The 14,304-nt window shown below is 51.9% G+C and overlaps 1 protein-coding gene across 2 annotated transcripts in view; it reads right to left on the bottom strand.

The window, feature by feature from the left end:
• Window positions 1-13,832, bottom strand: part of CAMSAP2 (calmodulin regulated spectrin associated protein family member 2) — a 77,154-nt gene extending 63,322 nt beyond the window's left edge. For both annotated transcript variants that reach the window (XM_072948807.1, XM_072948808.1), the window contains exon 1: window positions 13,151-13,832. In XM_072948807.1, coding sequence (XP_072804908.1) covers window positions 13,151-13,289 — 139 coding nt within the window. In that variant the 5' untranslated portion in view covers window positions 13,290-13,832. The remainder of the gene's footprint in view (window positions 1-13,150) is intronic.
• Between the last annotated feature and the right edge of the window lie 472 nt (window positions 13,833-14,304).

Genomic DNA, 14,304 nt, shown 5'->3' with positions numbered 1-14,304 from the left:
GGTCAGCCACCAGTTGCGTCCACACGCCAGCCAACAACACACTTCTCTAAAATGGTGAACGGTCGGGAGGTACGAGGGGAAAGCAGTTAGAAATAGCACCACTCAATCTGGGAGCACTGCCTTATTTCCAAATGTAAAAATTATTTCTAAGACAATTACCAAGACAGAACTTGTGAGTTTCAAAAAACTCCAACTAAAAGTAGGCCCTGGAGCTTGAACTCCAAATTAACCAAAAGACGTAAAAATGGTCAGTAACATTTCTAAAAATCTCATAGTACTTTTCTAAAACTTTAGTCATAGCCTTGTCCTGGAGGGACCCCCAGATTCTGCACCAGGAATCGTAACGGCCTCCTTGCCCTGCTGTGAGCCTGCGCCTTCCCCGGGCCACTCTACTTCTGCAGCAGCCCCCTCTCAAAGGCAAACCTTTTTCCAGCTAACCCGCATCACTAGTGTCAGGAAGGCAGAGTGGGGAACAGGGAGCTTTGGGGAAGCATGGGCTTTGCATTTCAAAAGCCGAGGGGACGGTGAGCAGGACGGTGAGCGCAGCAGCTCCCTTCTGAGTGCAGGTGTCCCCGGGCTCCACGGCCAGCCGTGCCCGCTCTCGCCACGGCCTCCTCCACCTCCCCGCCCGCCGCACCCAGGCGCCCAGGCTCCCTGCTGCTGCCAACAGCCCCTGGGCCCGGGCACCAGCTGCTCCTCTGCCCGCGGCCCGGGCTCAGCCCTCCTGCTCAGAACTCATCTCCTCAGAACCACCTGTCCTGAGCACCCGGTCAGCCGCCTGTCACTTCTCTGCAGAACAGTTACTGCCACCCCCCCCAACATTCAGATATCCACCACCCCCACATAACCACAGGGAGAGCAGCCCCTTTCCTGCCCTCGGTCACCAGCACCTAGAGCAGTGCCTGGAGCACAGCGGGCAGGCAGGTGTTCATGCGCAGTGTGGAGTGCTCAGCAGAGCCAGGCCTGCAAGACGACAGCGGGCGGTGAAGTCAGCTGAGGTGCTAGCGCCCCATCCCTGAGCTGAAGGCCCTCCTCCACTCCTCCTCCTGCCCTGTGGGGAGCAAGCGCCTCTTCTGAGCCCCAGATCCTTACAGCCCTTCCCCTGGGCTTCACAAAGAAACCTCACACCCCAAACCAGAGCCAGGCTTCACAATGACAGGCAGTAACGAACACCCAAAGGGGAAGAGTAGCCTGAACTCTGGGAGCCGGACTGAGGGGAAGTGTCACTGGGGACACACGGGGTTCGACACGCACCTGTCACAGATGCAGCTGCATGTGACGCCTGATGTGCATGCTTCCTAGCTCAGCCTGCTGACCCCCAGCAGCAACAGCCCACACCTCCATCTCACCTTCCAATACCCCTCCCGCCCAAAGGAACCAGGGCTCTTCCAGAAATGCCGTTTTCCAGGCTGGAGCAGGAAAAGCACACGGTCAGCAGAGACCACACGTGTCCCAGGAAGTAAGGAAACGCTAACGACTGATGCGGCCGTGTCAGAGGTCACAGGGTCAGCGGAAGGAGATCCCATCGGCCAAATCTGAGACAACTTGAACATCAAAATAGTGATAAACGTAGAAGGGTATGAAAACGAATATAGGTACGTACGTGCATGACTGGGCCACCGTGCTGTGCCCCAGAAACTGACACACTGTAACTGATTGTGCTTCAATAAAAATAAACAACTAAAGATAACAAAGGACTATAATCCACTGAATAAAACAAGAATGAGTCCATCCTGATGTAAACAAGTAAGGGCTATGTGAAGTGAGACTGCACATTAAAGTATGTAAGTACGCGGAAGACAGAAAACTTCCGTGTAGCAGGATACAGACTAAAAGTGGGATTAAAGTCAACGGGATAAGAACTGACTCAAGCAAGAGCCACTCTGGACACTAAACTGGTAGGTAATCATCTGACGAACAGGGCATTTCAAATGATCTCCCCACAAACTGCTTATCAATTTAAAGTGGAAATTAATAGTTTTATAGTGAAGAAAAGCAGCTGGTACCACTTTAAGCAAGTGATCAAAGTCTACATCACCAACTGAACGCAGCCCGTGTGCTCCTGCCACGCCTGCCACGCCGACTGAAAACACAGCGCCCTTCTGTGGTGGTCCCACCAGATGTGCATGGCTCGGGTCTAACCGTGAACACACACCACACAAACCCACACTGAGGGCCACTCCAGAAAATAACGGGCCCACTGCTTTATAAGATCAAAGTACACTTCAATGAAGGAAAAACTCCACACTGCAGGCTCAGACATTCGGGCGCCGAGAACAGACATTTCATACTCCTTCCCTCCCCCTTGACCCCCACCCCACGTCCCCAGCATCCCTGTGTCTGAGGATGTCAAGCTGTCGGGCCCCGGGAGGAAAAGAGGTAAGGCAGCCCTCCTCTGTCCGGGGATCTCTCCTCTGGGGCTGCCTGGCTGTCCGACGGACTGTCTCTGGTGCCTCCTGGACACCCCTGCCCAGGTTCCCTGTGGAATGCAGGGACCAGGCCAGGCAGGGGCAACAAGGCACCTTGGCTGCTGGAGGTGGGGGTGGGAGGTCAGCCAGGGGGAGGAGGGAGGGAGAGCAGAAGGTCAGAGGACACGAAGGAAGAAAATCAAAGCCAAAGCGGGGGGGGCACTGGGGGTGGGAGGGTCTCCATTCCCGAGTCCCCATCAACGCCTGTCTGGGGGCAGGTGTCTGTGTGCCGCTTCCTCACACTGTCGAGGTGTTGTTGCGGAGACACTGCCAGCAGCCACGCCAGGATCATCCCATCAGCCCAGTCGTGGAGACCAATGGCGGGACGAGGATCCGGCACTCCACAGAGACCCAGTGGCCCCTGCAGGGAGCTGCCTGCTTGAGCCAGGTGCACAGGACAACGCCCATGGCAGGGGCTTGACGCCCAGCTCAGCACGCAGCTGGGGTGCTCAGGCTCCAAAATGCCAATGTCACGACAGACAAAGGCAGGCTCGAGAACCACTCCAGGTTAGGGAGGTTCCAGGCCCAGGGCAGCTACATGCAACATGCAGTCCTAGACTGGGTCTGGGAATGGGGAAAAAGTAGCCATAATGGACATTAAGACGATGGCAAATTTGAATGCAGGATGTGGATTAGATAACAATATCATACTAACATGATTTTTATCACTTTACTGAGATCATCTGAGATTTATCATCCATCTTAGGAGACAGCCTGAAGTATTCGGGGTAGGGGGTACAATATCTTTAATTCACTCTCAAACAGCACAGAAAATACACACACACACAAAACGTGTATTTGCGTGGGAGGAAGGGCCGGGGAGAGAGTGATAAAACAAACGGGAGGAACGTGAACACAGCCAACTCTGGGTAAAGGGTGTTCAGAAGTTCCTTGTACTACTATTCCTGTACTTTTGAAATTAAGCTGAAAAAAGTCATAAAATCTCAAAATGCTCCAAATCAGTCTTTTCCCCCAAACCTGATCAGCCTCCAGTGTTCCCACATCAAAGAAGCACACCACGGCCAGGACGCACAGCCAGGACCCAGGGAGTCAGCATGGACGCCCCCTCCCTCAGCCCCTGTCAAGGCCACCCCCTTCTCACGGTCTCAGCTCGCATCTCCCTGCCCGGGCCCTGAGGACTGTCCTTCTGAACTATTGATTTGCCCCTGAATTTGTCTTTCCACGTTCGTTCTTGTCCCCCCTCCAAACCATTCTCTACTACAGCCAGAATCTGCTTTTTTCCCATGAGCAAAGCTGAGCACGTCACACACCACCGTCAACCCAAACCCTGGGGTTTTCAGTGACTTCAAGTTCTTTAAGGATTAAAAGCCTTCTGAGCTGCAAGGAAGAGATGACTCTGTCCCCGCCCCTCTGCGTGGACGGGTGTCCCTGCCAGCCACACGCCGCTCCTGGAACGAGGTCCTCCCGCTACGCAGCCTCTGCCTGTGCTGGTCACTCTGCTCGAAATGCTCTTTCTCCCCTGCAGACTGGGAGGGGCCCAGAACGGGGCCCGTGATCCATTCACTTTGGTCCAATTTCTCCCCATAAAGGGAAAGAACACAGCATTTAACCTGCCTTCCTTGTACAATGTACTTTTACTTTCAAGACTATTCAATTCTATTATAAAAGATGCGTATGTTTGTAAAATATGTGTGAAATCTTTTAAGATAGCTGCAGTACAGGTAAGCACTAGTAAGCAAAGAGTCTGTTAGTCACAGAATCCACAGGACGTATCAAATAAACGTAAGTGGTTAGCAGCATGTGTGTGTTAAACACAGGAGGGGATGGAAAAGCCAGAGACCCAATGTCCATGAGGTACCAAGGTGCTAACTATTCCTGATGCACAAAATACACAAGGCAATAAATACTCATGACGCATTAAACATGCAAGAGACAAAACAAACAATAGGCAATGCACACTAAATACACGTGAGCACTAATGTTCATGAGCCCGTAACCGGGCACCCATCAGTGACACACATTCTGGCCTGGTGTCATCTGCCCAAGGAACACAAAACCACGGCTATCCATCAGACTTCCTGGCCAGTCGCAGCTGCGGCCGGCACGCTTGCCCGAGTCTGTGATGGAGCAGGTGTGCGGCCTGTGTCACTGCGGGCCTCGCTGCCCGACTCCGCCTGGGTCCTGCGGCCACACCACCTGTGAGGAAGGCGAACGCAGCAGGAGAGCCGGACGCAGGAAGGAGCACCGCGCTGCAGGCCCGGGGTGGGGGGGGCACCTCCCTCCCCGCCTGCACTCCACCCCACGTGTGCTACCTCAGCCCGTCTCTTCCCCTTGCTTCTCACTGCAGACTGACTTCACAAACCGCATGATGTAAGCGCTCTGATTTGGTCCATGACCCCTGGGGTCGTTTGCCTGGTTGTGCACTTGGAGACCACAACTCAAGAGGGTAGTCTCTCACTCAGGGTAACCAAACACTTGCTAAAGGGACGTTTCTTCTTAAAAGAGGATTCCAGCTTAAATGAAGAAGTCATGAGAGGAAGAGAAATAAAGAGACGTCAACTGCCTCCTGGTGGAAGTACGCCGCACCTGTGAAGCGTGCAAAAAGTCCAACCTGAATCTGTGTGACTCTCTAGATTCAGCTGTCAGTTTATAAGAAACACAGGGGACAAAAGGAGCCTGTCAGGCAGGGCCATGGAGCTCCAGACCGGGAGACTACCGGACAAACACTTGGCTTCTTTTCTGTAATTTATTTTATGTTTATTATCACATTCCACGATGTTAGGGTTTTTTTTTTCCTTTTTATGTATGTATTTTTTGTTAAAGAACAGTCAGTTTACAATGTTGTGTAAACACTCTGGCTTCTGCAAGAAGTAAACTGCAAGGAAGACAAAATGAGATGGAGGGGGAGCCTATGTATTTAAAAAGCTTAAAGAGACGTATCAACCAATTGCAAAGGATGGATGGCCCTTATCTGGATGCTGACTGGAAGAGGTGAACCGTAAAACCAAAACATGAAAACAAAAGACGGCCAGCAACATGGAGAGGTGTGATGAAGGCAGCAGTGCTGGGCTGATGGCAGAGCGATGGCCAAGCTTCAGGAGGGGTCCCCGACTTTCAGAGACACGTACTAATTTATTTATAGATGAAATGACACTATGTCCGGGATTTGCTTCAGATGACCAGCGGGGGGGCTGGGAGGAGCACACAAGCCAAGGCTGGCCAGGAGTTGCTGGTTGTGGAGGCTGGGTGAAGAGCACATGGAAGTTTTCTGTCATTATATATACATATTTGAGATTTCCTACAATCAAATGGCTTTGTTTGTTTAACGAGAAAGAAAGAAACAAAAGATAGGGAACTTTCATGGAGATCAAGCAGAGCTCTGAACGGTGGCACACAGGCTGGAGGCAGGAGGAAGGGAGCGGGCAGTGGGCTGGCCCCCATCACCCAGGCCCCCATCACCCGGGCTCCCGTCACGCCAGCCCCACCTCAGAGCTCTTCCAGCCCCACGAGCTGGTGTAAGTCCTTCAACTGCCAGACAACCTGAGTGGGGTTTCCGCGAGAACAAGTGAAGACCCGACATGCTCTCCCACCCACTTTGGACCAACTCTAGCCAGGGTCCCGCCTCCACTCTCCCGGAGACGTGTTCCCAGCCAAGTCGTCACCAAACCCAGCGGAGCTCTGGGGACATCTCCCAGCGGCACGCTCTCTTCCCAGGCCTGGGGTCCCACCCCTCGCTTCTCCATCCTGCTCTCTGGTCACCCACATCTGGCTCTCTGCTGCTCCCCTGTGCTGGGGCCCCTTCTCTCTCCACGTGCTCCCGCAAGCTGCAAGGTGACCGGCAGTTACTCCCTCTTCACTGTAATCACCACCCCATCTCTCGTCCCGAGACCCTCTAAGCCCTCACGTCAGTGTCCAAGGGCCCAGTGCTCACACCACCATCTCAGGTATCTCTCAGTCTCAGCGCTACTCCCCGCTCCACACACATACACACACACACACACACACCCGGCCCTCTTCCACTGATCTGTTCCTCAGTAAAAAGAAAAATCAATCCCAACACTGCCCACAACACCACCTCTGTGTCCAACCAGTCACCAAGTCCTATCTTTATATCTGTCCACCTCTTCCCATATCCTCACCATCCAGAGCCACCCTGCCATCACCCTCGCCTGGACCACAACCACCTTCTAGCGTCTCCCCCTCACAACTCATGGTCTCCCTCCAGCACATTTTCTCCTCTGTTTCCAAGAGATCTTCTTGTCTGTTGTGGTCCAGTACACACAACATAAAAGTCACCATTTCTACCATCTGTAAGTGCACTCTTTTGAAAAGCAGACTCCGATGACATCACCAAGTTTAAAACAGGAACTGAGCGGCTCAGGGTCCAGGAGGAAGGCGGCTTTCCACTACATCCATCCTTTATACCGTTTGACTTCTGAATCTGTGCCTGGCTCACCTATTCAAAAAATATTACGTGTCAAAAGTAAAATTTTAAGAATTTATAATCAAGACCTCTAAAATCTGAGTAGCTAAAAAAGAAAAAAGTATTTCTGCTGTTTCAAAATCTGTTACAATACAAAATTCTACAAAATGCATAAATTTACAAGTCAGCAATTCTTGTTATTTGAATGCCACACACACACAAAAAAGGAAAACAAGAACACAGTTGAAAGAGAATCCTGAAAGTAACAGCAAAATGCCAGCAGAAGAGAATGAGACCATCCACTTTGAAACTTTCCTTTGCTGAGGACAAATCTCTTTTGAAATATTTCAAACATTTTTTAATTTCAAAAGCCGAGAGTACTTAAAATTTGCTTGTAATTCCCATTTGATAGAAAATGGTTCGAAGGAGAGGGCTGGCAATGGGGGGAACATGGTAGTTTCAAAATAACCTGTAAAGATCATACACACACATTTCCAGGAATCTCTGTGGAATATGGAGCGGGGAGACGAACACTTTCTCAATGAACTGAAATTCCATTTCTTTATCTCAAAAAGCCATTCTCAGGTGCTTCATAAAGACCCAAGGCATCACACTGAGGGTGCAGCCGTGAGGGTTACAGAGTTTGTTTCCCTTCTAGTGGTGGAATCCCAGCCTCTTGTTTTGTTTTTCCTAGTATGTGGTGAAGAAAATATTTTTAATAAAGAGAAGTCTTGGAAATTACTAAAGAAATAAAATCTCATTTCACAATGGGAACAGAACATCCAAAGGCAGCCTAAGTGTGAGATGTACCAACTCACATTTCAACGCATGTGTTTTTCTTCTGAAAAACGCAGAGCAAAACGCTTATCGTGACTATTCACCAAGCAGGGAAACCAAGGAAAAAGCCCCCAAAGAGGGGAGCAGGCGATGATAGGAGAACTGGAAAGAACGAGGGCGTCAGCCTTTACCCTAGGATGTTACGCTGACGAAGGGTCCGTGTTTAAAAAGAAAAGGAGAAACTACGCAAGGCAGGGGATGGAAAGTGCTCAGTGAGACCAGAGAAAGCAATCATCACCTCGGCAGAAGCGCCACACTCATCACTGCTCAGAAACGTGTAACGTTAATTTACGGATCATTATTTGTACTTCACCAATAGAAGAGGTCCATAAGCTGGTATACGTAAAAGACCAGCTCCACTGCAGGGGACACGCGTGGCTGCACAACCGGCGCAGGAGTGGGGGTGGGGACGGCTACTGCCCACCTACTGGGTAGGGGCCAGGGATGCTGCTAAAATCTTACAACGCATAGGACGGCCCCCCAGAAAACAGACTGACCAGCCAACAGTCCTGCGGCTGGGAAACCCCACTTCAGAGCTACAGAAGAGGAAATAAAATCATATCTACTTAATAGGTTGTCCTCGGAATTAACATAATGTACTTAAAATGTTCAAAATTGTACTCAACACACAAAGCATCATTCAATAAATCACAGTAGTTTTTTAAAATCCAACGTGCTTAGGATAATTTATTTATCTACTAAATAAATACCAAATTCCTTAACCTAGTTCTTGGAACTGTCCCAGCTTACCTGTCAAGCTGGGCTCTCCCACTGCTTCATCACAAAAACCTCCTCCAATCCAAGGGCCTCTGTTGTTTCACTCACAAGACCTGGGTTTCAAGCTCCATGTCTGCACACAAACCACGTCCTCCACCCACCAGGCCGCCTCCCTTCCGGTGGCTCTAACCGCCACCTCCACCCCAGGCTTCCCTCCCAGACCGCAGCTGCGCGTGCCCCGGCTCCGACCTCCCCCGCCCGCAGGTCACGGCCAGTCACACCACTCCGTGCGTCCCGAGCTCTGGCGCAGGTACCACCTGCCACGCCCGGACCAGGGCGCCGCGCTTAGGGGGAAGGCACGGTTTAGACACCTGCGGCACCCGACGCTGCTAACAAGACCGCCCCCCGAAGCCCTCTCTCCCAGGGCCGCGGTATTACCGCACATTCTTAATTCTCTTCCTGGCTCTCTGGTCGCTCTAATTCTGCCGCCTTTTCCTCAAACTACCCTCCAGAACTACCCCAGGTGTTCACTACCCTAGATGCTGTCTCCAACTGTTCTCTCCCTCTATGAGCTCAGGTACTTCCAACTGTAATTACACTTTATACCCAGAAGCTTCCCAGCTTGTTACGCTGTTTTGTAGCCTGAGCAGGTCAGCCACACTCCACACCTCCAACTCCACTGGTTTTCTCGGCTCAGCACGTCGAGTTCAAGGTTCCCCACGCAAAGCTGACTTCCCACTCCAACCATGCCTTCTCTGCCAATCGCAGGCACCGTGGCTCATTCTCCCAGTCACCAAATGACGAACGCTCGATAACCGCGTTCTCCTCAACACCTCAGGCGACCTCAGCCTCCGGCGGACTTAAACTGCTCCCCTGCACTCCAAGTGCCTTCACTTAGAAACACTCGGGATAGTATCTTGGCAACATTTTGCTATCTCCTGCCTCTTTTCCACTAATTGGACGTCCGCCCACACAGCAGGGTGGTTACGAGCGCAGGCTGGAGTCAGAGTCCCGGGTCAGAACCCGTGTGCTGGGTGGCTCCGGACGCGCTCCCAGCCTCTACGCCTCGCTTTCCGCACCAGGAGCGCTGGCGTCGCAGGTCCCACCTCTCAGGGCCGTCACGGAGATTCGAGTGAGCCGACACGGGGGCAGTGCCCGACACAGTGAGCCCCCCCCGCGGGAACGTGGGCAGCCTCGGCGTCACAGCCACCCCGCCTCCGCCGGGATCCCTGCAGTCACCGCCCCAACCAGCCCTCCGCTCCTAGTCTCTCTCAGCCCCAGTGTCTCCACTGACATCACAACCTTCACAACGCAAGTCAGGTCTTGTGCAGGATTTTGACAACAAAATGTGTTGAGATAGACAAAGAAATGTAATAAGGTCTGTTACAACAGCAAATGATTTTATATTATCAAACTACATGGTACAAAAGGGAGAATGACGGTTGTTAGAGTTGAAATGATAAACTGACACTAGGAAGCAGGTTAAGTAGGGAAGAGTGTCATGAGAAGTCCTGCACCCACCCTTTCCCCAAAGGAGTGCAGGGAGCAGAACACATAACGCGAGCTCAGTAACGTCACTGCATAAATGGGTTAAGCTGTTCAAATACAGTAGAAGCAGCACCGTCTGCAATTTGCTTAAAATAATCAGAGAGGATCTCATTATTTACTGATTAAAATTCACCTACAAACTTTTCCTTCATTTGATCAAAACCGTATCTGCAGTCTTCCGCAAAATAAACTGTTAAGATTCGGGCTTCTGGAATATTTTTAATGTAAGAAAAGATGATTCAAAGCTCTGACACAGACTTCAGATTAAGCAAGCACCCCATCTGCTCTCTAGGTGCCACAACACTGGTACGTATTTTTTATGGCTCAGTAACTTCATTCCATGCCCATCACTGACTTCTAGCTACCATTTTTAATGAATTTTCCAACATACGGTTCTATAACTGACTTCTTTTTATGTGAAAAATTAGAAAGTTTCTAGTGGAGAAAAGACTAAGTCAGTGTGAACAGAATGAAGAGTCTATATGTCATCTTTAAAGAAGTGATTTTTTTAGTAAATTATTACTTTAAATTTGGGCTAATGTTTTGAACGATTAACTGCAAACCACTTGGCAATAACTTTGAAATATGCTTTCTACTAGCATTTGCCACATAACAGTGTCTGCAGCAAATGGAGAAAATTTACATCAAAAGAAATGAAACCTTACTTTTTTCTACTCACTTCATATAAATTTATACTTTGAAAGACTACTGATGAAAGAATAAATGAAACGTACAAACATAACATTTTTAAAAAAATGTATTCATTTCTTATTACTGAGTCACTCTCTTCAGGTCTTCTAAATTTTTCACCCCATTTTGAGTACGATTTTTAATCCACTCAACTGTTGCCAACTAAATGTAACCAAGTATCAGCAATATTCAGCTAAACCATCCTAGAGTGTGTTAAGACCTGCCCATTCTTAAAAGACAAAAAACAAGTAAGACTCAACACACACTGGATGCACATTTTTCACACCTGCAAATACAAAGATCACTCCGCAGAGTGGTGGGAAGGGCAGAGACTTCTGAGTGAGACCTGAGCTGGGCTGCAGGACCCACCACTTGCCAGATGTTTAATCTTGGTAAAATTAATCTGAGCTAGTTTCCTCATCCGCAAATGAGCACAGAATCTTTCTAGAGGGCTGCTGTGGGAATAAGCGAAGCACTGTGTCTGAAGTTTCGGGCACACCCCAGGCGTGCCATGCCCTCTGGAGTGGGACAATCAGATCAGAGCTCATCTCCGCCCTAACTGACAGTGTGGTAGCGGGAAAGCTGTCCAACCTCCTTCTGCACTGGTGACCTCGTTTTCTTCAAACGAGGACCACACTGCCTAGATCACAGAGCTGCTGGGAGCCAGAAGGCACGACTTAACGCACAGCGCCCGGCACTGCGCTCCAGGTAGACGCTAGTCCTTTCTTTTCCTCTCCAAGTGTGCTCTGCGCGTGTTCCTCAGGTGGTCCGCCGTCTAGGAAACTTGCCTGACAGGGATCCAGCGAGCAGGCCATTTTCTGGTTAGTAATCATTGTGAATCCAGGGCAACGTTCTGACATCTGTACTGTAAGTTTCCTCTCCAGGTTCAGAAGGAAAGAAAATATTTTTACTATTCTCTCTGCCTTTCATTTTGTACACTGTTTTCCCACACAGATCACTGTCTAAACTTCCCTCTTTCCATCTTTTCTAATACCCAGATAGCTCTCATTCCTCCTCTAAATGGGTATTAGCTTCAGTATGCTGCTTCAGTTAAAACCAAAATACACATATTATTTTCACTGCTGACATCAGTCACGCCAGAAAATAAAAATACACTAACACTAGGTGCTTCCTCCTATGTGTTACTCTACATTTAGTTCCCCCAAAAAATCTGTAAAACTGAAATTATTTCAAGATAAATTTTAATTATATTTACTCCTGATGCCAGTGTTGAAACCTTTAACATCCTTCTCCTTCAGTATCAAAGCATGAGAATTCAAAGAAAACCAAAGCTGTCATAAACACAGAATCATGGTAACATGAAGTTTCCCTCAAAACTAACTCATACAATCTTCTAAACACTGAGATGCACTGTAAACTAACTAAACATGCAGTCCTGATACTCATCTGTGTATGTACTCTGCTGTCTGTGCTTAAACAGTAAGAATGGATTAAGCCATTTACCCACATATTTTTACAGGCCTACACCCCCCCCCACAAAAAAAACCTGTATTAGTATCTGGAGAAAAGTCTGTAAATACTAAGGAACTCTTCAATAAATATCTTGCATATACAAAATTCATTACGTAGGGCACAGAAATCTTACAAAATGACCCAAGTTATGAGATGCAGTTACCTTCGCAGAGCACATTCACATGGAAAGCTCTCGCACGTTCCCAGGGCTCCCCGACAAGGGCTCCTCAAGCAACCGCTCAGAAATTACAACGGGAGGCCCTTTTCCTGTTATTTTCCAAAGACTGGGTAATGGAGGGAGCGTTTGCTGCTGCACTAGACAGTTTGTGTCAACAACACATGCCCTCAAAAAACTCTTCCCTTAGAAAGAAAAGAAGAGAAATCCCACAGTAGGGAGTTTTCGTGTCTCTTAATTCACGAAGCCAAAACGTTTGGAAAAGGGAATACGTCTGAAAACACGAAATGAAAGCAGCACCTGACAGTCAGCAAGCTAAATATCGGTTTTAAATAACTGGTTTAATAGAGCCTGAAATGTGTCCGGGAGGACACAGGCTGAAAGAATGACAACAAAAATGAACACTGCATTCGGCCGAGGCCGCCGTACAGTCTACGGGCCTGAATCGCAGCCATGGCCACAAATGTCAGAATCAGTGTAGCGCCGTGTGCCTTCTCCCGACACGGCGAAACCGACTCCGATTTCTCGGTGGTGTAGTCACAATTACGAGAGGGAGGAAATGTACGCAGCACAGAGAGGAAAATGCCGCAAATTAAGACACCCGATGTGAAAATATGACAAAATTACTCACCGGGAAAACAAGCAGCACCCACTTTCGCTATCCAAGGAGAGAATCGCGGCCACATCCCACCTGCCCCAACCGAGGGCTCCGGGTGTCACACCAGCCCTGCGCTGCCCCCTCCCCGCTTCTGCGCCCTGCCTCCCACCACGTCCCTGCGCCGAGCGAGGCGACGCGCGTGGACACCCGAGCATCGCCCACGAGACCGGGATGCGCGCGTCCTGCGGGGCACCTCGTACCTGTCCCGAAGGCCTTGGCCACCAGCCAGGCCAGGTTGCAGGCGACCTTGGCCCTGGAGAAGTCGTAGTGGTCGAAGGGCTTGATGGCCGGCACAATGAACGTCCTCCTCGCGTCCCTGGGGTCTGCAGCATCCCCCATCTTCCACGCGCTCGGGGCGCCCGGGCCGCCCTTCACATGGTGCGGCCGGCCGCGGGGTGGGGTGCGGGCCGGCCCGGCGCTCAGAGCATCCGCCCGCGCTCGGCGCCCGGAACGTGGCGGCGCCGCGAGCCTCCCGCGAGCGCGCGTGCGAGCGGCGCCTCCCCTTTGTCTCGGCGCGGCGGCCGGCCGGGCGCGGCGGGGGCGTCCTCAGCGGTCACGTCGCGGGGGCCGTCCCGCCATCGCGCCGCCCGCGGCGCCGCCCTCCGCTCGGCCGCGCTCCCGGCCCTGCCCTGGGGGAGCCCGGCGGCCGGAGCGCGGGTCCCGCCCGGCGACTCGGGGCTTCGCCGCCCGGCGCAGCCCGGGCCGCCGCGGGACGGGGCCGCCGACCACGTCAAAGTCCCTGCGGCGCGGGCGCCCCTCCTCGCGCCCGCTCCCCGCCGCCGCCGCCGCCCCGCGCCTTCCTCCCGCGGACGCGTCGGCCCGGCGCGCGCGCCCCGCCCGACCAGCCCTGCCCCGGCGCTTCCCCTGTGGCCGCCCGCGCGGTCGCCGCCTCAGCCTCCGCCGCTGCGGTTTTCCGGCTGCGGCACTGGACGGAGCGGCGGCGCGGGACTGCGCATGCGCCCTCCGCAGCCCGCCCCACCCGCCGCCCGCCCGCGGGGGTCCCGGCGCGCGCGTCGAGCATGCGCAGTGGCGGCGGCCGCCCTGCTCGTCACCCCCGGCGCCGCTGGAGTGCACATCCTGGCGTCCCGGCCCGGGCGTGCGGCGGCGGCTGACCCCGCTGACGGAGGAGGGGACGGGCGGGGGACGGGCCTCGCGGTGGCCCTCGCCCTTCGGCGCACAGGGGTTAGGCCAAGAGGACCGACGTTTATTAGCGTGCTTGTTGGGTGGCACGCTTTGCTGCCCACCTGACGTGCATAAATAATTCCAGCTAGTCCTCGAAGTAACCCTCAGGGGTGGGTGTCGTCGCTGGCCGACCACGAAGTTGTGGGGGTGCAGGGAGGGGTTAACTCGCACG

The sequence above is a fragment of the Vicugna pacos genome, chromosome 23 (assembly GCF_048564905.1).
Source record: "Vicugna pacos chromosome 23, VicPac4, whole genome shotgun sequence".
Lineage (NCBI taxonomy): Eukaryota > Metazoa > Chordata > Mammalia > Artiodactyla > Camelidae > Vicugna > Vicugna pacos.
Note: the sequence above shows the minus strand (reverse complement) of the source record. Positions and strands in the feature narration are given on the sequence as shown.